This window comes from Barbus barbus (genome assembly GCF_936440315.1).
Source record: "Barbus barbus genome assembly, chromosome: 10".
In the NCBI taxonomy this organism is placed as follows: Eukaryota; Metazoa; Chordata; class Actinopteri; order Cypriniformes; family Cyprinidae; genus Barbus; species Barbus barbus.
In genome coordinates this window covers 31,363,202-31,381,067 of record NC_136738.1, presented here as the reverse complement: position 1 = coordinate 31,381,067, position 17,866 = coordinate 31,363,202, and the positions used below count along the sequence as shown (strand labels likewise).

The following is a 17,866-nucleotide window of genomic DNA, read 5'->3' as shown; positions in this document are numbered from 1 at the left end:
TCCCATCAACGTACTTCATCCGGCAGCACTCCATGGGACTCGCTCGGGAAGAATGTCTCTAAAGAAGTGTGTTTTTGGTTGTGAGGGAAAGATAACCTTGTTCAGCTTCCCGAAGAACCCAGCGTTACGTGAAAAGTGGATGCAGTTTGTTTTTCGGGGAGTTTCTCAAGTGTGTTTGTTGACGAACGTTTTATAAACAAGGCCCAGTTCGACCCTGGATTTGCATATCGTTTGATACTGAAAGATGGATCAGTCCCAGCTATAAAAGATCCCGGTCATGATTTGGAACTGCAGATGGTAAGTGAAATGGCATCAAGTGTCTCTGTTTTGTTGGACGATCGGCGCAAGTGCTCGTCATTCTTTAGCTCCGCCCCCGGCACGCCTCCAGGAGCTCGGCTTTTTTCTGAGAGGATCGTAAAGCTGTAACTTTCTTTTATTAATATGATAAAACTAAAGACTTTTTTGGCGATATGAAGGATGCAGTACTACTCTATAGGTACTCAAGATTAACATGAGATTGGGTGAAACTGTGTGTGTTATGCCTCCTTTAAGTCAGGGTTTCCCAAACTGGAGTTTGTGAGTTTATAAAAAGCTAATACTTAATTAAATCATAAAAATTAAAGAAACAAAATGCTTTTAAAATTAAGACAATCAAAATAAAACACTTTGGGTGAACTCTCCCTTTAAGTTGATCTTTGCTGTGGTTTTGATGGTATGGTATGTTGAGGGTGTGTTCTGATTGGTCAGTAGACATGTGGGAGGTACCGTTTGAGGAGATCTCTGAGCTGCAGTGGCTGGGCAGCGGAGCTCAGGGCGCCGTGTTCCTCGGGAAGTTCCGCTCCGAAGAGGTCGCCATCAAGAAAGTCAGAGAGCAGAAGGAGACGGATATCAAACCCCTGCGCAAGCTGAAGCACCCCAACATCATCAGCTTCAAGTAGGTCTCAATGAATGACCGGCTAGTGGCAGTCAATATGCAGTTACGAGTTGAAACTAAAGCGTGCTGTTTGTTTCAGGGGTGTTTGCACGCAGGCACCGTGTTACTGCATCATCATGGAGTACTGTGCTCAAGGGCAGCTGTACGAGGTCCTCAGGGCCGGTCGTAAGATCACGCCGCGGCTGCTGGTGGACTGGGCCTCAGGGATCGCCAGCGGCATGAGCTACCTGCACCTCCACAAGATCATCCACAGAGACCTCAAGTCACCAAAGTAAGACCTGTGGGATTTTAGGGTTATTTATTTACTCTTATAGTATTTTTTATATAATATTTTGAATTAGCTTTTATCTTTATATTTTTTGTAATTTAGTTATGTAATTTTGTAATTTTTTATATTTAATATTATTTAAATTTTTATATTTGTAATATTTTAATGTTAATATTAATATTTTTATATTATTTAAATTTTCATATTAATTTTATTATTTAAGATTTCATATTATTTAACATTTATTTAATATTTACCTTTAATTCATTTTTTATTTCAGTACTAGTTGTAGTAATTTTCTTACAATACTAATATTTAATATACAAAAAAAATAATGGGGTCAATTTGTCATAACAATTATACCCAGATTTTTAATACAATACGAGGGTTAGGTTTTTCACCTAAGGTTTCACCTAATTTTTATTTGAGCTTTATTTCAATCAACAAAAATGCATACTTTATCAGATGCATAAAACGCTCAAATTGACTTAAAAGCCCTCAAATCACATACGGTATATATGGAAATACTGAAAATGGGCAATGGCCAATGTGTTCTGCTTCTCTGAATGTGTGTGCTTTCTTTTGCAGTGTGCTAGTCACTCAAAATGACAACATTAAGATCTCAGACTTTGGAACATCTAAAGAGCTCAGTGACAAGAGTACGAAGATGTCATTTGCGGGTACGGTGGCCTGGATGGCTCCCGAAGTGATCCGGAATGAGCCGGTGTCAGAGAAAGTAGACATCTGGTGAGTGTGAACTAATGCAGTGACATTGATCAAAATCACAATTGTTTCTTGAGCAACAAATCAGCACATTAGAATGATTTCTGAAGGATCATGTGACACTGAAGACTGGAGTAATGATGCTGAAAATATTGATCACAGAAATAAATTACATTTTAAAATGTATTCACATAGAAAAGAGTTATTTTAAATTGTAATAATATTGCACTGTTTTTACGATATTTTTGATCAAATAAATGCAGCCTTGATGAGCAGAAGAGACTACATTCAAAAGCATTAAAAACTCTGACCGACCTCAAGCGTTTGAGCAGTGGTAGAAGCAGTGAATGCTAATTGTTGTGTGTTTGTAGGTCGTTCGGGGTGGTATTGTGGGAGCTGCTGACCGGTGAGATCCCCTATAAGGACGTGGACTCGTCTGCTATTATTTGGGGTGTGGGCAGTAACAGCCTCCATCTGCCTGTGCCGTCCACCTGTCCCGATGGCTTCAAGATCCTCATGAAACAAACCTGGTGAGACTCAATGCCATCTACAACCAGTGCTGGGTAGTTACATGCAATTTGGATTACATAATCAGATTCCAAAAATTATGTACTTGTAATTAGAGTATATTACATCTTAAAATGCTCTTAATCTGATTACAGTTACTTTTTCATTACGATTACATAGTATTCACACAAGTAATCTAAAGTAGTCAGAATACAGTACCTATATTACATTACGAACTACAGTTTTCATCATGTAATCTGTAATCAGTAGTGGACTACAATTTGTTAGTAATCTACCCAGCGCTGTCTACAACAATTACATCCACACATGCTTTTGTGCTGTATTTATAATGGAAGAACATTGTTATTGTTTGTGGAATAAAGCTACACATATGAAAGGAATAATGTACAAGAAATATTGATTTGAATTTATTTTTATACTTTGTGAGGGAAAACACAAAAAGAGCATGAAGTGATTCAAATGATTCAAGTCTATTTTAATGCTAGATTAAAAAATGTTTGGTTTGAGAAAGTAGCTGAAAACACTTGAAATGTAAAATTGAAAATAGTTCTAAAATCTCAAAGGTTTTAAGGGCATTCAGTGTCTTTGGTTGGATGTTTTTGGTAGTTTCCAGGTAGTTGTAGAGAGATTTTTGCCCGCAGAATGCTGTGATTGGCCTATCAGAATCCAGGATTTCCAAGAGTTCTCTAAAACAGGGTTTTATTGGTCGATTGAGATGGTGTTCTTCTTGTACCTGCAGGCAAGGTAAACCCAGAAACCGGCCGTCCTTCAGGCAGATCCTTCTCCATCTGGATATTGCCTCGGCTGATGTGCTCGGGACGCCCCAGGAGACCTACTTCAAATCTCAGGTGAGCAAATGTTGACTTCTACACTGACTTCTGCTGAGTTTCATCCAGAAAGAGTCACGGTGTCGTCCAGCGGCATCACCACAGAGAGAAAGAAATGCAAAAGCAACATGAACCACTTATCCAATTGTTTCTCAGTTCTCTAATAGTTCTATAAATAAGAACTACACCGCTAAAATTAAATAGCAAATTGCATTCAACAAACATGCAGCATGGGAACTGTAGTGTGATTCATGAACAAATAACTCTTTTGGCTCAGTTCTGTAATGAATCTGAAAACAGAGTTACTTGTTTGATTCATCTAAAAGAGTTGTTAATTAAACCATTATAGGATATTACTTGTTGAAAGTATAACCAGAGTTGTTTGATTTTAATTATTTCCATCCATTGATTTCATGTGTATGGTTGGGTGACCAGTGTTATATTAGGATTATTTAAATACTATTTTGAAATATTTAGAATTATTTTATTATTTAGAATTATTTTTTTATCAATTTTTTTGTCATTTTTACCAGTTTTGCTTTTTTTAAAATATTTCTATTCAACTTGAATTTATATTTCAGTTTTAGCTGTAGTAATTTTTTTGTTAGAATTTAATTTCAGTTAATTTAAGTTTTTCATCTAATGTTTATATTTTATTTTATTTCAGCTTTATTGCAATTACCAATTTATTGCAAAAAACAATTAATAGATAATTTTTCAATAACCGTATTGTATGTGGCAATTAGCTTTTATCTTAAATGTTGTCATTTTTATTTTAACTTTTAGTTTTTGTCATTATAATTTGTTTTTGCTTTTTAATATTTATATTTAGCTTGAGTTTATTTTTATTTCATTTTTATTTAGAATTGTATATCAGCTAGTTGCTAAGTCGATATTTCTAATTTAATATTTATATGTCAATTTAATTCAGCTTTTTTCAATTACCAACAACATTAATATTTTTAATGATCACACTTTAGTTCAGGGACCAATTCTCACTATTACCTAACTATTAACTACAACTTTTGCCTCAATAAATTCCTAATTTGCTGCTTATTAATAGTTAATAAGGTAGTTATTAAGTTTAGGATTAAGGGTCTAAAATATGGTCATGCAGAATAAGGCATTAATATGTGCTTTATAAGTACTAATAAACTGCCAGTATGCTAATATTAATGCTAATTGGTCCCCAATCTAAACTGTTACCATTTTAATTAACCCTAACAATCTTGTCTGTGGCAGACGGAGTGGAGAGAGGAAGTGAAGAAGCATTTCGAGAAGATCAAGAGCGAAGGCACCTGCATCCATCGACTGGACGAGGAGCTGATTCGCCGCAGAAGAGACGAGCTCAGGTGAGAGCAGACGAATCGCACACAACAGCAGAAGCTTTAGCTGGAGGTGACTGTCTGTTATGTGCTGTCTCACTGTCTCGTGCGTTTCAGACACGCTCTGGATATCCGAGAGCATTACGAGAGGAAACTGGAGAGAGCCAATAACCTGTACATGGAGCTCAGCGCTATCATGCTGCAGCTGGAGGTGCGAGAGAAAGAGCTGCTCAAGTAAGTCCTTCATGCTTTGCTTTTCTTTTTTCAGTCAATAAAAGCATAATTTCAAGTATGGAAACTTGTTGCTGCAACTGGGTAAAATAATCAAAAAGGTTATTGTAAACGTCTATCCAACAATTCTGCCTTTTTTTTTTTTTTTTCTCGCAACTCTGAGAAGAAAAGTCTGAATTGTGAGATAAAGAATCTAAATTACCTTCTTTTCTTTTTATTCAATAGCAGAACAAAAAACAAGTGATTTAAAAAATAAATAATATTAAAATTAAAATGACCACCTTTTCTTTTTGTTCAGTAACAGAACAAAAAAAAAAAGATTATTTAAAAAATAAAGAATATTAGCATTATTAATTTAAAAATTAAAACTAATAATGAATTTAAACTGAAATAGTTAAAAAATAATATATATATAAAAATATAATTATTGACAAAATAATAAACATTATTGTAAATTGAAAAGGGAAAATTAAGGGAAATAATAAAGTCAGTAGTAATAAAGTAACCATTTTAAAATGAAAATCAAGTAATTAATTAATTAATTAAATTTGTAAATAAGTAAATAAATATTGATAATAAAAAATATTTTTACATGATAATAATAGTAATTCTAAAATAAAAACACTAAATAAAATAAAACGCCAAACAAAAAAAATCTTAAAAATTATAAATGATTGAAATATTTACTTAAAATCTCAGCGTGAGAACAGAATGGGGAGATATAAACTCAGAATTGGGTAAAATATCACAATTACTTTAATTTCTTTTCATTCTGTGGCAGAAACAATATTCCATATCAAACCAACTGATCATTGTAGTCAAGTTTGTTCAAAATGTCTGAAATAAAATACAATAGTACATGTTTTTCTCTAAGGAACAATCATAGTTAATCATTTTCACGATTATAAACAGCAATATTTACCTATAGATATTTGATTAATGTTGAAAAGTGCTGTATTTGAGTGATTTTTATTAATTTCAAACTGATTCAAAACAAACTGAACTGATTCACAAAAATGAATCAAATAGTCTAATCAAATAATGAGTCAAGTAAGAGATTTTAAAAGAGTACTTTCAGTTCATTCATTACACTGGAAATGTAGGAGGTTAGCTGGGTATTTAATGCATACTGTGCACAGTAATCATCCTTTATACTGCAGAAATTGCTTTTCTGATGCCGATTATGCTGTGTGCGTCTCTCTCTCTCTCTCTCTCTCTCTCTCTCTCTCTCTCTCTCTCTCTCTCTCTCTCTCTCTCTCTCTCTCTCTCTCTCTCTCTCTCTCTCTCTCTCTCTCTCTCTCTCTCGAGGTTGTCTGTTTATTGGCATGAAATTACTCATGAAAGGATGTAATGAGTCTGAACTCTGACCCCGTCTGCGTCTGAGTGCAGTAGTCTCTCTGAAACTCTAATTAAATGTAATCTGCTTAAAGCTCAACCCGGCTCGTGCCGTTTGCATGACCCACATTCTCACTGAATGAGCTCACAATGATCATTCAGTCAAATCTCACTTCTGCTTTTACTGAATCTGAACGTTTGCCATGATTTATTACAGGAGGGAGCAGGCTGTGGAGAAGAAGTATCCCGGCACGTATAAACGCCACCTGGTTCGGCCCATTGTGCGGCCCAACGCTGTTGAGAAGCTGATTAAAAAAAAGAGCAGCATGAACCATAAGCCCGGGACACAGCAGCCAAAGAGGTGAGCGATCCGTGAAGATACAGCCTATGTGCTGTTTGTGGTGTCTATATCATAATATATTTAATAGTTTAACCAAGGGATTCACAAAATGAGGTGTGCGCCCCCAGGGGGTTCATGAGGGAACTGCAGGGGTTTGTGAGTTGATGAAAGACTAGCAATTAATAAAAATTGTATTACATTTAAAACAAATTAATAATTAATTAAAATAATAAATCATATAAATAATAACAAAATAATTTCAAAAAGAAATTATTTTATTAAAAGAAGTTAAGTTATTAAAATTATTACAATTAATTATTTAATGTATTAAAAATAATAAATTTCAGTAATAAACATAATTATTAAAATACATAAACTGTTAAAATAAAAGGCATATAATTAAAAAATGAAAGTTATTTTAAATGAATTAATATTAATATTAATTAATGAACGTTAATTTAAAAAGAAAAAATAAGTTTTAGAATTAAAGAATTAAAATAAGTAAACTAATAATTTATTAAAAATAACAAATATCAAGAATAAACCGTTATTAAAATATAACATTAAAATTATTTTAAAATGAAAAGCAAATAAGTCAAGTATAAATTAATTAAAACAAAAATAATAAATAATATAAATAATAAAAAGTTTTATTGAAAAAATAAATAACAATTACTTTAAAATTAAAGATTTTAAAAATGAGTTGATTAAATTCACTAATGTAATAAATGTTTATCATTTGTCCAGAAAAAGGGTTTTACTGAACAACGTGATGAACGTAATGTTCTACAAACTTTCTATTATTGTCTTTTTATTGTTTTTAGCAGTATTACAGTATCTTGATGTAATTTTTTGTCAATGTGTGATTATTTTTTCACGAATATGGAAACACAGATGGATAATTTGTAGTTAAAGTCAGTGATACTGTGCCGAATGAAATCGTATCCGTGATGAATTCTTCATGAGGTCATTAACCCATGTGATCTCCTGCAGGCCGGATCTGCTGCGCTCCGATGGCATTCCCAGCATCGAGCCTCTTCCCGCTCCGTCCCCATTGTCAGGAAGCCCAAAAGTGTCCACCCCACCTGGGAAAACCCGGTACCGCAGTAAACCCCGCCACCGGAGGGCCAACAGCAAAGGCAGTCACAACGAGTTCCCAGGAGCCCTCAAACCCAACTCGGCCCCGTCGGAGGAACAGCAGCCCCTACAGGACAAGGTTCGTACAGTCATGAAACACCTGAAAAAGTTGCATTTTAAAACAGCAATTTCCATGCCTGTCTCTGTATAACAGAATATGTTTAATCAGGTCCTGAATTTTGGTGCGGGATTGCGCATATATTGCGTAGTTTTACTCATTCCCGCAGCTTTCGAGTTTAAAACGAGGGAAATTCCTGCACACATTTATTCAAGTGTAGGTTAGATGAGTAATTTAATCCACAGATTAAATCAATCATTTGAAAACCACGTGAGTGATGTAGCTGTCAGGGCAGTCAAACAATTTTAGAATTTCGAATAATCGTCAAATTTGAAATAAAAATCCACATTCAAATGCAAAAACGTTGCATCAGGTAGCCTTATCAGTGGCACACAAGATGCGATGACGATGTAAGTGTCGTTGCATTTTAATGCTTCTTTTTTTTAGGCTATCCAGTTGAAACCATCGGATGTGATGCTGCTGCGTTATTCAAAATATTGTGGAAAAATAGAACATCAATGCAGAAAATATCTTGTTTACGGCAGAACTGAAACCAAGCCTTTCACACAGAATGCATATTTATCGCTTTTTCTATACGGACATCTATCACTGTTACACTCCCATCTTCACACAGGAGCATGTTTAGGAAGCCATGTAAAATTAATGTAAGTTCAACTTTTAAAAAAACACGTCTCGAATATATGGCGGTTTTTCTGCATCTCATGTTTTTAAATAGAAAAAATACTCTTTATTGCTTTGAAGAAATGTGCATTATTAATATTTCGCTTGATGCACCCTCTTGTGACCTCAGGAGAGAAGCCAAAAGCTTTTTTTCCCCCCTAACTGAAATTATGCCATTTAATTTAGAATATAATTCGAATATTGATAATATTTAAGTAAAAAAATCAAATTGAGCTTTTCAGGCGTTTTGACAGCCCTACAACCGCGTCTTCACGAGTATCATATATTGGGTTATTTTTCGCAGTTTGTTGCACTTAAGCAGCCAAATACTCACAAAATGACTTCAAAATGGCCGTTCTGGTGAGTATCCTCGTAAACACTGACGGTTTTGTCTTAAGTGAATGTAAACAGTTGTGAAAGAAAACGAATAAGTATTGGATCCATACATTGTCTTGTAACAGCAGCCTAAAGCTGTGCCGTCTGTCGTTAAATCTGTTTTTAATTTATAGTTTATTCCATTTTATAAAAGTTTTGTACCTGAATACTATAGACAGAAACGGTTTCCGAAACGAAATTCAGGTCTGGAGTTTAACTGATAATGTTGGTTAAACAAATTACAATATTCAGTGATGTGATGATATGTGTCCCTGGAGCCCAAAAGCAGTCATCAGTAGCACAGGTATATTTGTAGCAATAGCCAAAAATACATTGGCTGTTGGGTCAAAATTATAAATTTTTCTTTTATGCCAAAAATCATTAGGATATTAAGTAAAAATCATGTTCCATGAAGATATTCTGTAAATTTCCTACCATAAATATATACACAGTATACACACATATATTATGTAAACAAAAACTTTTATTTTGGATGTGATTAATCGCGATTAATCATTTGACAGCACTACTCAAAAGTCAATATAATATAAATTTATTGGTAAAAATTTGTACAAACCCTGCAGGAGCAAAGCTACCATCACCATCATCCCCCTCCGCCCGAGGGTCCACTGTTACCTGTGAAGAACCGCGAAAACGCCGTAGCCACCTGCGCTAACAACCTGCGCTACTTCGGCCCGGCCGCCGCTCTCCGCAGCCCACAGACTGACCACCTGCAGCGGAGGCTGTCCGGCTCCAGTCCCGACCTCATTTCCACCACCGTGGATGCCGATTCACGCCACCGCAGGTCCTCTGTTCCTCCGTCCGCGGGCTCCGGGGCCTGCTGCCAGGCACATCCGTTCCCCGGCTGCCTGCACTGTCAGGAGACGCCTGCCGCTCCCAGCCACCCCGAGCTCCCGCATTACTCACTGCTGAGCACGCGTGAAGAGACGCCGCCCGCCGTCAAGAGAGCCATGGAGCCCATGGCCGAGGGAGAAGCAGCGGGAGAGCAGCCGGAGCAAAGATCCAGCGGCCTGCTGCACTCGCTCAGACCCCTGAGAAACGTGAGTCTGAATGACTCTTGCATTAAAAGTGACAGTTAAGACATTTATAATGTTACGAAATATTTATTTTTCAAATAAATTCTGTTCTTTTTAACTTTGTTCATCAAAGAATCTTAAAAAATAAAAAGTATCTCCGTTTCCACAAAGATATGATGCAGCACAGCTGTTTTCAACATTGATAATCAGAAATGTTTCTTGAGCAGTAAATCAGTATATTATAATGATTTCTGAAGGATCATGTGACACTGAAGACTGGAGTAATGATGCTGAAAATACAGCTTTGCATCACAAAAATAAATTACGTTTCATAATATATTCACATAGAAAATTGTTATTTTAATTTGTAATATTTCACTATTTTTACTTTAAAAATTGTGGCATCTTTATGAGGGGAAAATCACTTTATAAAAAATAAAACATTAATTAAGGTTATTAAAATAAATCAATTAATGATCTTTAAAAAAAAAATATATATATATATATATATATATATATATATATATATATATATATATATATATATATTAAAAAAGTATAATAAAAGAATTAATGAAAAGCAGATAATTAACAATAAATAAATAAAAACATAAATCATAAAAATATCATTTGAAAAAATAATACACAATTTTAAAATGATAAATAAAAGTTAAAAATAAATTAAAAAGAAAAAAGATTACAAAAACACTAAAACTTTGAATTATTTTAATTGTTTGCCTGCATGTCATGTGAACATTAAAAACTCCCAAACTTTTGATTGGTAAGTGTATGTGCTTTGAACTCTGTAATGAATTTTTTTTCTGTCATTTAATTAAGTATTTCTATTAACAGATATCAGACTTATGGATCGAGACTCACGGTCAAGCTTATAGACTCTTCAGCTTTACTAATTATAAATTGATTATTTATATAAACAGGATATTTGTAATTCAGTGATAAAATCTTTCTAATATACTGAATTGCTGCTCGAGAAACATTTCTGATTATTATCAATGTTGAAAACAGTTGTGTTGCCCAATATTCTTGTGGAAACTGAGATACATTTTAATTTTCAGGATTCTTTGATGAATAAAAAGTTCAAAAGAACAGCATTTATTTGAAATGGAAGTCTTTTGTACCATAAATGTCACTTTTGACCAGTTGAATGCATTCTTGCTGAATAAAAGTGATCATTATATAAAAAAAATAGTTTAGTAATTTATTCAAAATAATCAGACACATATGACGGGGATATGAAACTGTTCTGCATATGATCCAAGTGTTTTATTAGTGTATGTGATTTTAACATATGATCTGTTGTATGTGTCCGTCAGGGGGGAGACGAGTCGTCTGAGGAAGAGGAAGGAGAGGTTGACAGCGAGGTGGAGTTTCCACGCAGGCAGCGGTGAGTCAGCTTTGATGATTGATAATTAATCATTTCTGTCACGATTCCCCTGAAGCCTCGAATGAATCATGTGATCTTTAAACCTGTGTGTGTCTGTACATTTAGCCACAGAATAAGTTGTTTTTAAATCTTGTTTTCCTCCTGCTCTGTTTCCAGGCCTCATCGCTGCATGAGCAGCTTTCAGTCGTACTCCACCTTCAGCTCGGAGAACCTGTCGGTGTCTGACGGCGAGGAGGGAAACACCAGCGATCACTCGCTCAGCGGCCCGCTGGAGCAGCTCAGCGCCAGTCAGGAGGAGCATCTGGACGAGCTCCTGTCCCACACGCCAGAGATCCCCATCGACATCTCCACGCAGTCCGACGGCCTGTCCGATAAAGAGTGCGCCGTGCGCCGGGTCAAGACCCAGATCTCTCTGGGCAAACTGTGTGCTGATGAGCACAGCTATGAGGTAAACGCGCTCTCTTATTTCATCCAAACTCATTCATGTGAATCATTTAAATTGGGAACAGCAGGGGGTTCATGAGGATGTGAAACGCTAATAATTTGAAGTAGATACATAATTAAAAAATAAAAACAATCAAAACAATCGCTAATATAAGTTCAAATAAAATAAATAATTTTAAAACAATCAAAATTAAATGCTCGATGATATATAAATACATAATTTTAAAAACACTCAAAATAAAAGTATATGAAATATTTGGAATAATTTTTAAATAAAATATATCATTTTAAAATCAGAATAAAATAAAACGCTTACTAACATATTGTGTATTTTGTATATCTGTGAAGAAAACATACAATTCAAGATTATTATTAAATATTTGACAAATTAAAATAAACAACAATTAATTAATTTCTTAAATGGTTACAATTACATAAGCAATTACTAAAATATATTTGGGATAGTTTTAAATAAAATAAACAAAATAAAACAGTTTTTTATGTATTTGAAGTAAATTTAAATAAATACACAATTTATTTTTAAATAAAATGATCAAAATAATACAACTGAAAATATGAAATATTAGACAAATTAGAAATAATTTTAAAATAAAATCAATCAAAATAAAACAAGATTATACATTTTATCTATAATAAATAAAAATAAATGTGTTATATTAAAATGAAAACAATCAAATTGAATTGATTACCAAAAAATATTAAATATTTTAAATAAATTAAAATAAAATTAATCATTTTAAAATGGAAAACAAAATATAATGCATTGTCTTTTTCTTTTTTATACAATACATTGAAATAACTACAAAATTAAGATAAAGACTGAATAAAAGAATAAAGCTATTACTAAAACTATGAAATATTTTAAATAAATTTAATCTAAATCTTAAAATAATATTTTATATTAAATAAATTAAACTCAAATAGCTAAAAGCGGCGCCTAGTGGCAAAGAATGAATTTGCATTTTCATTCAGACCAATGTGAAAATCGACTGATAGGTTTACGCATCAAACATGGCGAGCTGTAAATGTGAACCGGTATATATATATCCCATGCCTCGCCACACATATGGCGCTTTTCCACTGCATGGTACAGCACGGTACGGTTCAGTATGTCTCACTTTTGGGGGGTTTTCCACTAGGTACAGTTCCTGGGTACTGGTACTTTTCTTAGTACCACCTCGGCCGAGGTTCCAAGCGAACCGTCCCGTTATGACGTGTAAACTCTGCTGATCACTGATTGCCCGGAGAAACTCGTCACTGCCTCCGTTATTGAGCTTGCGGCACGAGACACAGAAGAGACCCGCTAGATTTAAATCAGCACAGCCAGCGAAGGATCGAATGCAACAGTTTTGAATGAGCGCACCTTTCTTTTAACAACCAAAAAATGGCTGTTTCGTTGTCTGTTGAGGAAGTACAGACGTTCCTCTCGTTGATAGCTGAGGAGCGGATCCAGCGAGAGCGTGATGGAGCGACGTGGAATGAAAAAGTTTTTAAGGAGTCACGGCAGTAGAGGCGGTGCAACTATAACGACACGTGAATAATCCCACCCACCCTAAAGCGCTACTAAACTGCAGTGGAAACGCAAACCGAGCCGTGCCGTGCCGTTCTGAACCGTGCCGAGCAGAGTTGTACCACGCAGTGAAAAAAGCTCCAATAGAGTGTTAGTCTGTGGGAAACACTGCAGCAGTCTTCAGTAAAATGATGGGGACACACCACAAGGTTTGGGCTATACTGCTATGGTATTGCTGTAAAAATTAACTTTAATCAGTGATTCTTCACAGCCTTGTCCTTTTGGCAGTGAAAAAAAAAAAAAAGGGATTCACCCTCACAGTGCAGAGCACAGCATCTTCTCGACATGACGGTGTCCACAGGAATCCGGCCGCTACGGTGTTTGAGGAAGGGGGGGGTTCATGTTTTCTTGTTTCTGCGCGGGCAACAAGTGGGCGGGCAATATGCTAATGTTTCATGTTGACGTCAACATGAAACGACTTGGGATTCGTTTTAAAAACTACTCATTTCAATGATTCAAAGTCGACTCATAACCCAGACACGGTGCACTTTCAGATTTAAAACTTTGCATGATGTTTTCATTCACTTAGAGCTGTTACACACTGCATGAAAGCTCATTTTATGTTGGTATAGCATGCAGCCCTATAACTGTGAGTGTGTGTGTGTCACTTAAAAGCAAATTTAGCTGCAGTCAAGTGACTTTGTGCGACCCACTGGTCTCACCTCTGCCTTAATATAATGAACTTCCTGTCTGTTCATCTCTCTCTCTCTCTCAGAATCCACTGCATTTCAGAGACTCCGACTGCGACACGTCAGATGCAGAATGTTCCGACGCAACCATCAGGAACAAACAGCCCTGCGCACCTTCAACCTGGTGAGCGCCAGCCTTCGGAGGAAACACGGCAATAATCCACGCCTGACCCGTCTGATCAGCCCTTCCCATAATCCACCCCTCTCTCTCTCTCTCTGAGCATCTCAGGCAGATTCCTCTGAAGTGATCATGTAGCTAGAGTAACATGCATAATTTATTTTATTACGAGCTGGAGGAAACGCAAAACGAAATCAGGAACTCAAATAACAACGACAACAGCGCATAAATTCAAAGTGTTAGCGCTCAAGTGTTCAAGGCAACTCGATTTTAACCAGTTAGTGAGAAGACTGCAAGAATGTGTGTATATATATGTCTGTAGGAACGTGAGCAAAAGTGTTAAGGATCCATTCCATGATGGGACCTGCCAGACCTGTGTCTCTGGCCACCTGCTACTTCCTGAGTTTACAGAAACGAAGCCCTTTAGGGTAACTTTAGTTTGAGCACCAGCAGGAACGATGTCCTTGTTTCTTTTGCCCTTTTTGACTTCCAAGACATGTGGAAATATCCCAGCATGCCTGCTTGGTCGGCATTTGATCAGCCAATCAGACTGCTGCTGCTGCTGCTACTCGCCTCTACAGACGAACAGGAAGTCAAAGAACAACTGCTCTAGCAGAACAACATATTTAACGATCAAATCAGTGTTTGATGCGAACCTGAGCAGATTTTTTCCTCATCTCAGGACTGTTTGAAGAGACGCTGCGGACGGAGAGTGGGACGCTCGGCGTGTGAAAGTAGGACATCAACCACAAAGAGTTTATTTTTTTCCGTCGTCTTTATGTTGACGTGAAAAATGACGGTGCGCACTGCTGGTCAAAAGATTGAAATGATCAACTTTTTCTTATTTTGCTCAAAAATGCTGTAAAATGGTGAAATATTTTTACTATTTCAAAGAACAGTTTTCTATGTGAATATATTGTAAAATGTAATTTATTTCTGTGATCAAAGCTGTATTTTCAGCATCATTACTCCAGTCTTCAGCGTCACATGATCCTTCAGAAATCATTCTAATATACTGATTTACTGCTCAATTATTATTGGTGCTCAATTATTAATAATGGCTGTTATTTTTATCAATATTGAAAACAATTTTCTCTGGTATTTTTGAGAAAACAAGCTTTTTTCAGGATTCTTTGATGAATAGAAAGTTCAAAAGAACAGCATTTATCTTTTATAACATTATAAATGTCTTAACTGTCAATATTGATCAATTGAATGCATCTTTGCTGAATAAAAGTAATAATTTCTTCTTTTTATCTTATGGTTTCAACAAAAATATGAAGCAGCACAGCTGTTTTCAACATTGATAATAATCAGAAATGTTTCTTGAGCAGCCAATCAGAATATTAGAATGATTTCTGAAGGATTATGTAATGATGCTGAAATTTCAGCTTTGTTCACAGCAATAAATTACATTTTAACATATATAGAAAACAGTTATTTTTAATTGTTATAATATTTCACTATTTGTACTGTATTTTTGATCAAATAAATGCAGCCTTGGTGAGCAGAAGAAAACAAACGTAATTATTCCAGTCTTTTGAGCGGCAGTGATGATGTTCTGGAGATGCAGTGTCCCTGTAGAGTTAAAGGGATTGTTTACCCAAAAAGCTAGTGTAAAATTCATGTTGTTCCAAACCGGTTTGACTTTCGATCTTCCATGCAGCCTGTCAAGCTCCAAAATGACCAAAAAAGGACCATAAAAGTATCATAATATTACGTCTGTGTTCCATGCAAGAAAGTCACATGGGTTTGGAACAACACAAATGATGACAGAATTGTGATTTTTGGTTAAAGTGTCCCTCTGGAGCGTCTGTAACGTGTCTGTGTGTGTTTATAGCGTGCCGTTCAAGGAGACCGCAGAAGCACAGGCCTCGTTTGTTTAAGGTGAATCAGCAATAACGTCGGTTTTGCGCTCAGGCTATTGAGAATCATTCGCTCAGGATGACTGTCTAGCAGGCTGGACAGACGCGAGGCGTAAGGCGAGTCGGAAATAAAGACCTCTATTTTTGCAGACTTGAGTTCATTATTTTTACACGTCGAGTTTTTTTGAGTAAAAAAGAAAAAGGCAAGAAAAAGAAATGGAAGAACTCCCGTGCTTTTTGCTGGTTTATGCTCAGGTTCAATGCTTTATAGTGCAAACGAGTCTCCACTAGGGAAAAGCGGTTTGTCTTGTTTCGGTTGTTTGGAAAAAAAATTCACTGCATTTAAATCCATTCATTTTTGTGAACAAAACAAAAACTGGATTAAATTGCAGTGTGAACACTGTAGTCCGTGTGTAAATTCTCCCTCGCTAATGTGTTTGTATTTGTCGTTTCCTTATAAAAGGGACACTGCATCGTCCGGCATGTCAATTATATTTAATGTTGCATTCATATTTACCCTGTGTTTAGATATAGATGTTATAGTACTAGTTAAAATGCCTCATTCATGGTCAGTAAATGCAGCCAGATGCGTTTCTGAACCGGATACGGCATGTGAAATAAACTGTGAATGGTATTATTATTGTTATTTTCTGTCATCTTACTAAAAGAAGCCTTGCAAGACGTAATTCCACATTAAAACAACAGTATCATGGAGTTTATGAGAAATGCTGTGAGTTTGCAGCAAGTGAACAAAGCGAAGGCCACTGGAAACAAACTTTAGGTCAACATGAAATCAAAACTTTTTTTGGTTTTCATTTTTAACCCCTCTTGTTTAACTCCATTCTGGTACGTAACGCCCATTTTTAACTATTCAATCAATTTCTGATGATATAAATCCAGTTACAGAAGCAAAATGGGTTGTGAACAGCTTTTCATGTTGACTTCATGTCTACGAGGGGCACAATAAGCCATTATTACTGTACACTTTTTGTCATTTCTCTTCAGTGTGAAGGTAATGTGCTAAAAACGCAAGATGTGTTTAGATGAAGTGAACTCACTGTAACGAAGGCAACCCGAAAACACGCACTAACCTCATTCTCTCCGTTTAAAGATCAGGCCTGGGTTTTTAGAGAGTGATGTATGAAGTATGATGTATGAAGTCTTTCCGGCCACAGCGCCACCACAAATCCTGTAAATTATGATTTTAATTTAATTTAATTTAAAAAAAGTGTCTTTTTTTTTTTTTTTTTGTAGCTGGTCTACACGATCATTAATTTATTTTGAAGCACTAGCTGTTAATTTCTGTTTCTTCATCTCATGTATGTTAGAATTGTCTTCAGAAGTATTGCTGATGAGGTGAGATGGCATCTTAAAGGAATAATTATCTCAGAAATGGACATTTGGTCATTTTCTTATGGAAGCCCATTTCTGCCATGAATATAAAAAAGATAAACACGGTCACAAATACATTTTTTATTTTACTCATTTTATAATTAATTGCGAGATATAAACAAAGAATTGAGCAAATAAAGTGAAAAATAAATGTGAGAGATAAACTAAGAATTCCAAGATATAAACTTGTAATTCAGAAAAGAATTAATAATTTTATGATTTGAAAAAAAAAAAAAAAAAAGTCAGAATAGCAAGATATAAAAGAGTTTCTCTTGCTATTCTAACTTTTTTCTCAGAATTGAATTTATATATTGCAATTTTTTTTCAATTTTGAGAAAAGTCCAAATTGTTAGATTAGTTAATTCAATATTGTGAAGTAAAAAAAAAAACTATTTTTCATGTGGCAGAAACAAGCTTCCATATTTTCCTCACCTGTATGTTATTTTATACCTAAAACGAAGGTGGAAAATATCTGGGCATTTATTACATCTGATGTCATTCTCATAGACCATTGTTTCTAGCAAGAGATAATTGGCCCACATTTAATCACTCTAATAAAATGA

General features: G+C 35.3%; 1 protein-coding gene across 1 annotated transcript in view; it reads left to right on the top strand.

Annotated features, from left to right (window-relative positions):
* Window positions 1–17,526, top strand: part of LOC306876489 (mitogen-activated protein kinase kinase kinase 13-like) — a 51,489-nt gene extending 33,963 nt beyond the window's left edge. Inside the window, exons 4-16 of the mRNA XM_079427700.1 lie at window positions 751–934; window positions 1,014–1,205; window positions 1,791–1,949; window positions 2,297–2,455; window positions 3,193–3,301; window positions 4,523–4,632; window positions 4,723–4,839; window positions 6,389–6,532; window positions 7,505–7,727; window positions 9,347–9,823; window positions 11,134–11,204; window positions 11,361–11,652; window positions 13,955–17,526. Coding sequence (XP_079283826.1) covers window positions 751–934; window positions 1,014–1,205; window positions 1,791–1,949; window positions 2,297–2,455; window positions 3,193–3,301; window positions 4,523–4,632; window positions 4,723–4,839; window positions 6,389–6,532; window positions 7,505–7,727; window positions 9,347–9,823; window positions 11,134–11,204; window positions 11,361–11,652; window positions 13,955–14,056 — 2,339 coding nt within the window. The 3' untranslated portion in view covers window positions 14,057–17,526. The remainder of the gene's footprint in view (window positions 1–750; window positions 935–1,013; window positions 1,206–1,790; window positions 1,950–2,296; window positions 2,456–3,192; window positions 3,302–4,522; window positions 4,633–4,722; window positions 4,840–6,388; window positions 6,533–7,504; window positions 7,728–9,346; window positions 9,824–11,133; window positions 11,205–11,360; window positions 11,653–13,954) is intronic.
* The last annotated feature ends 340 nt before the right edge of the window (window positions 17,527–17,866 follow it).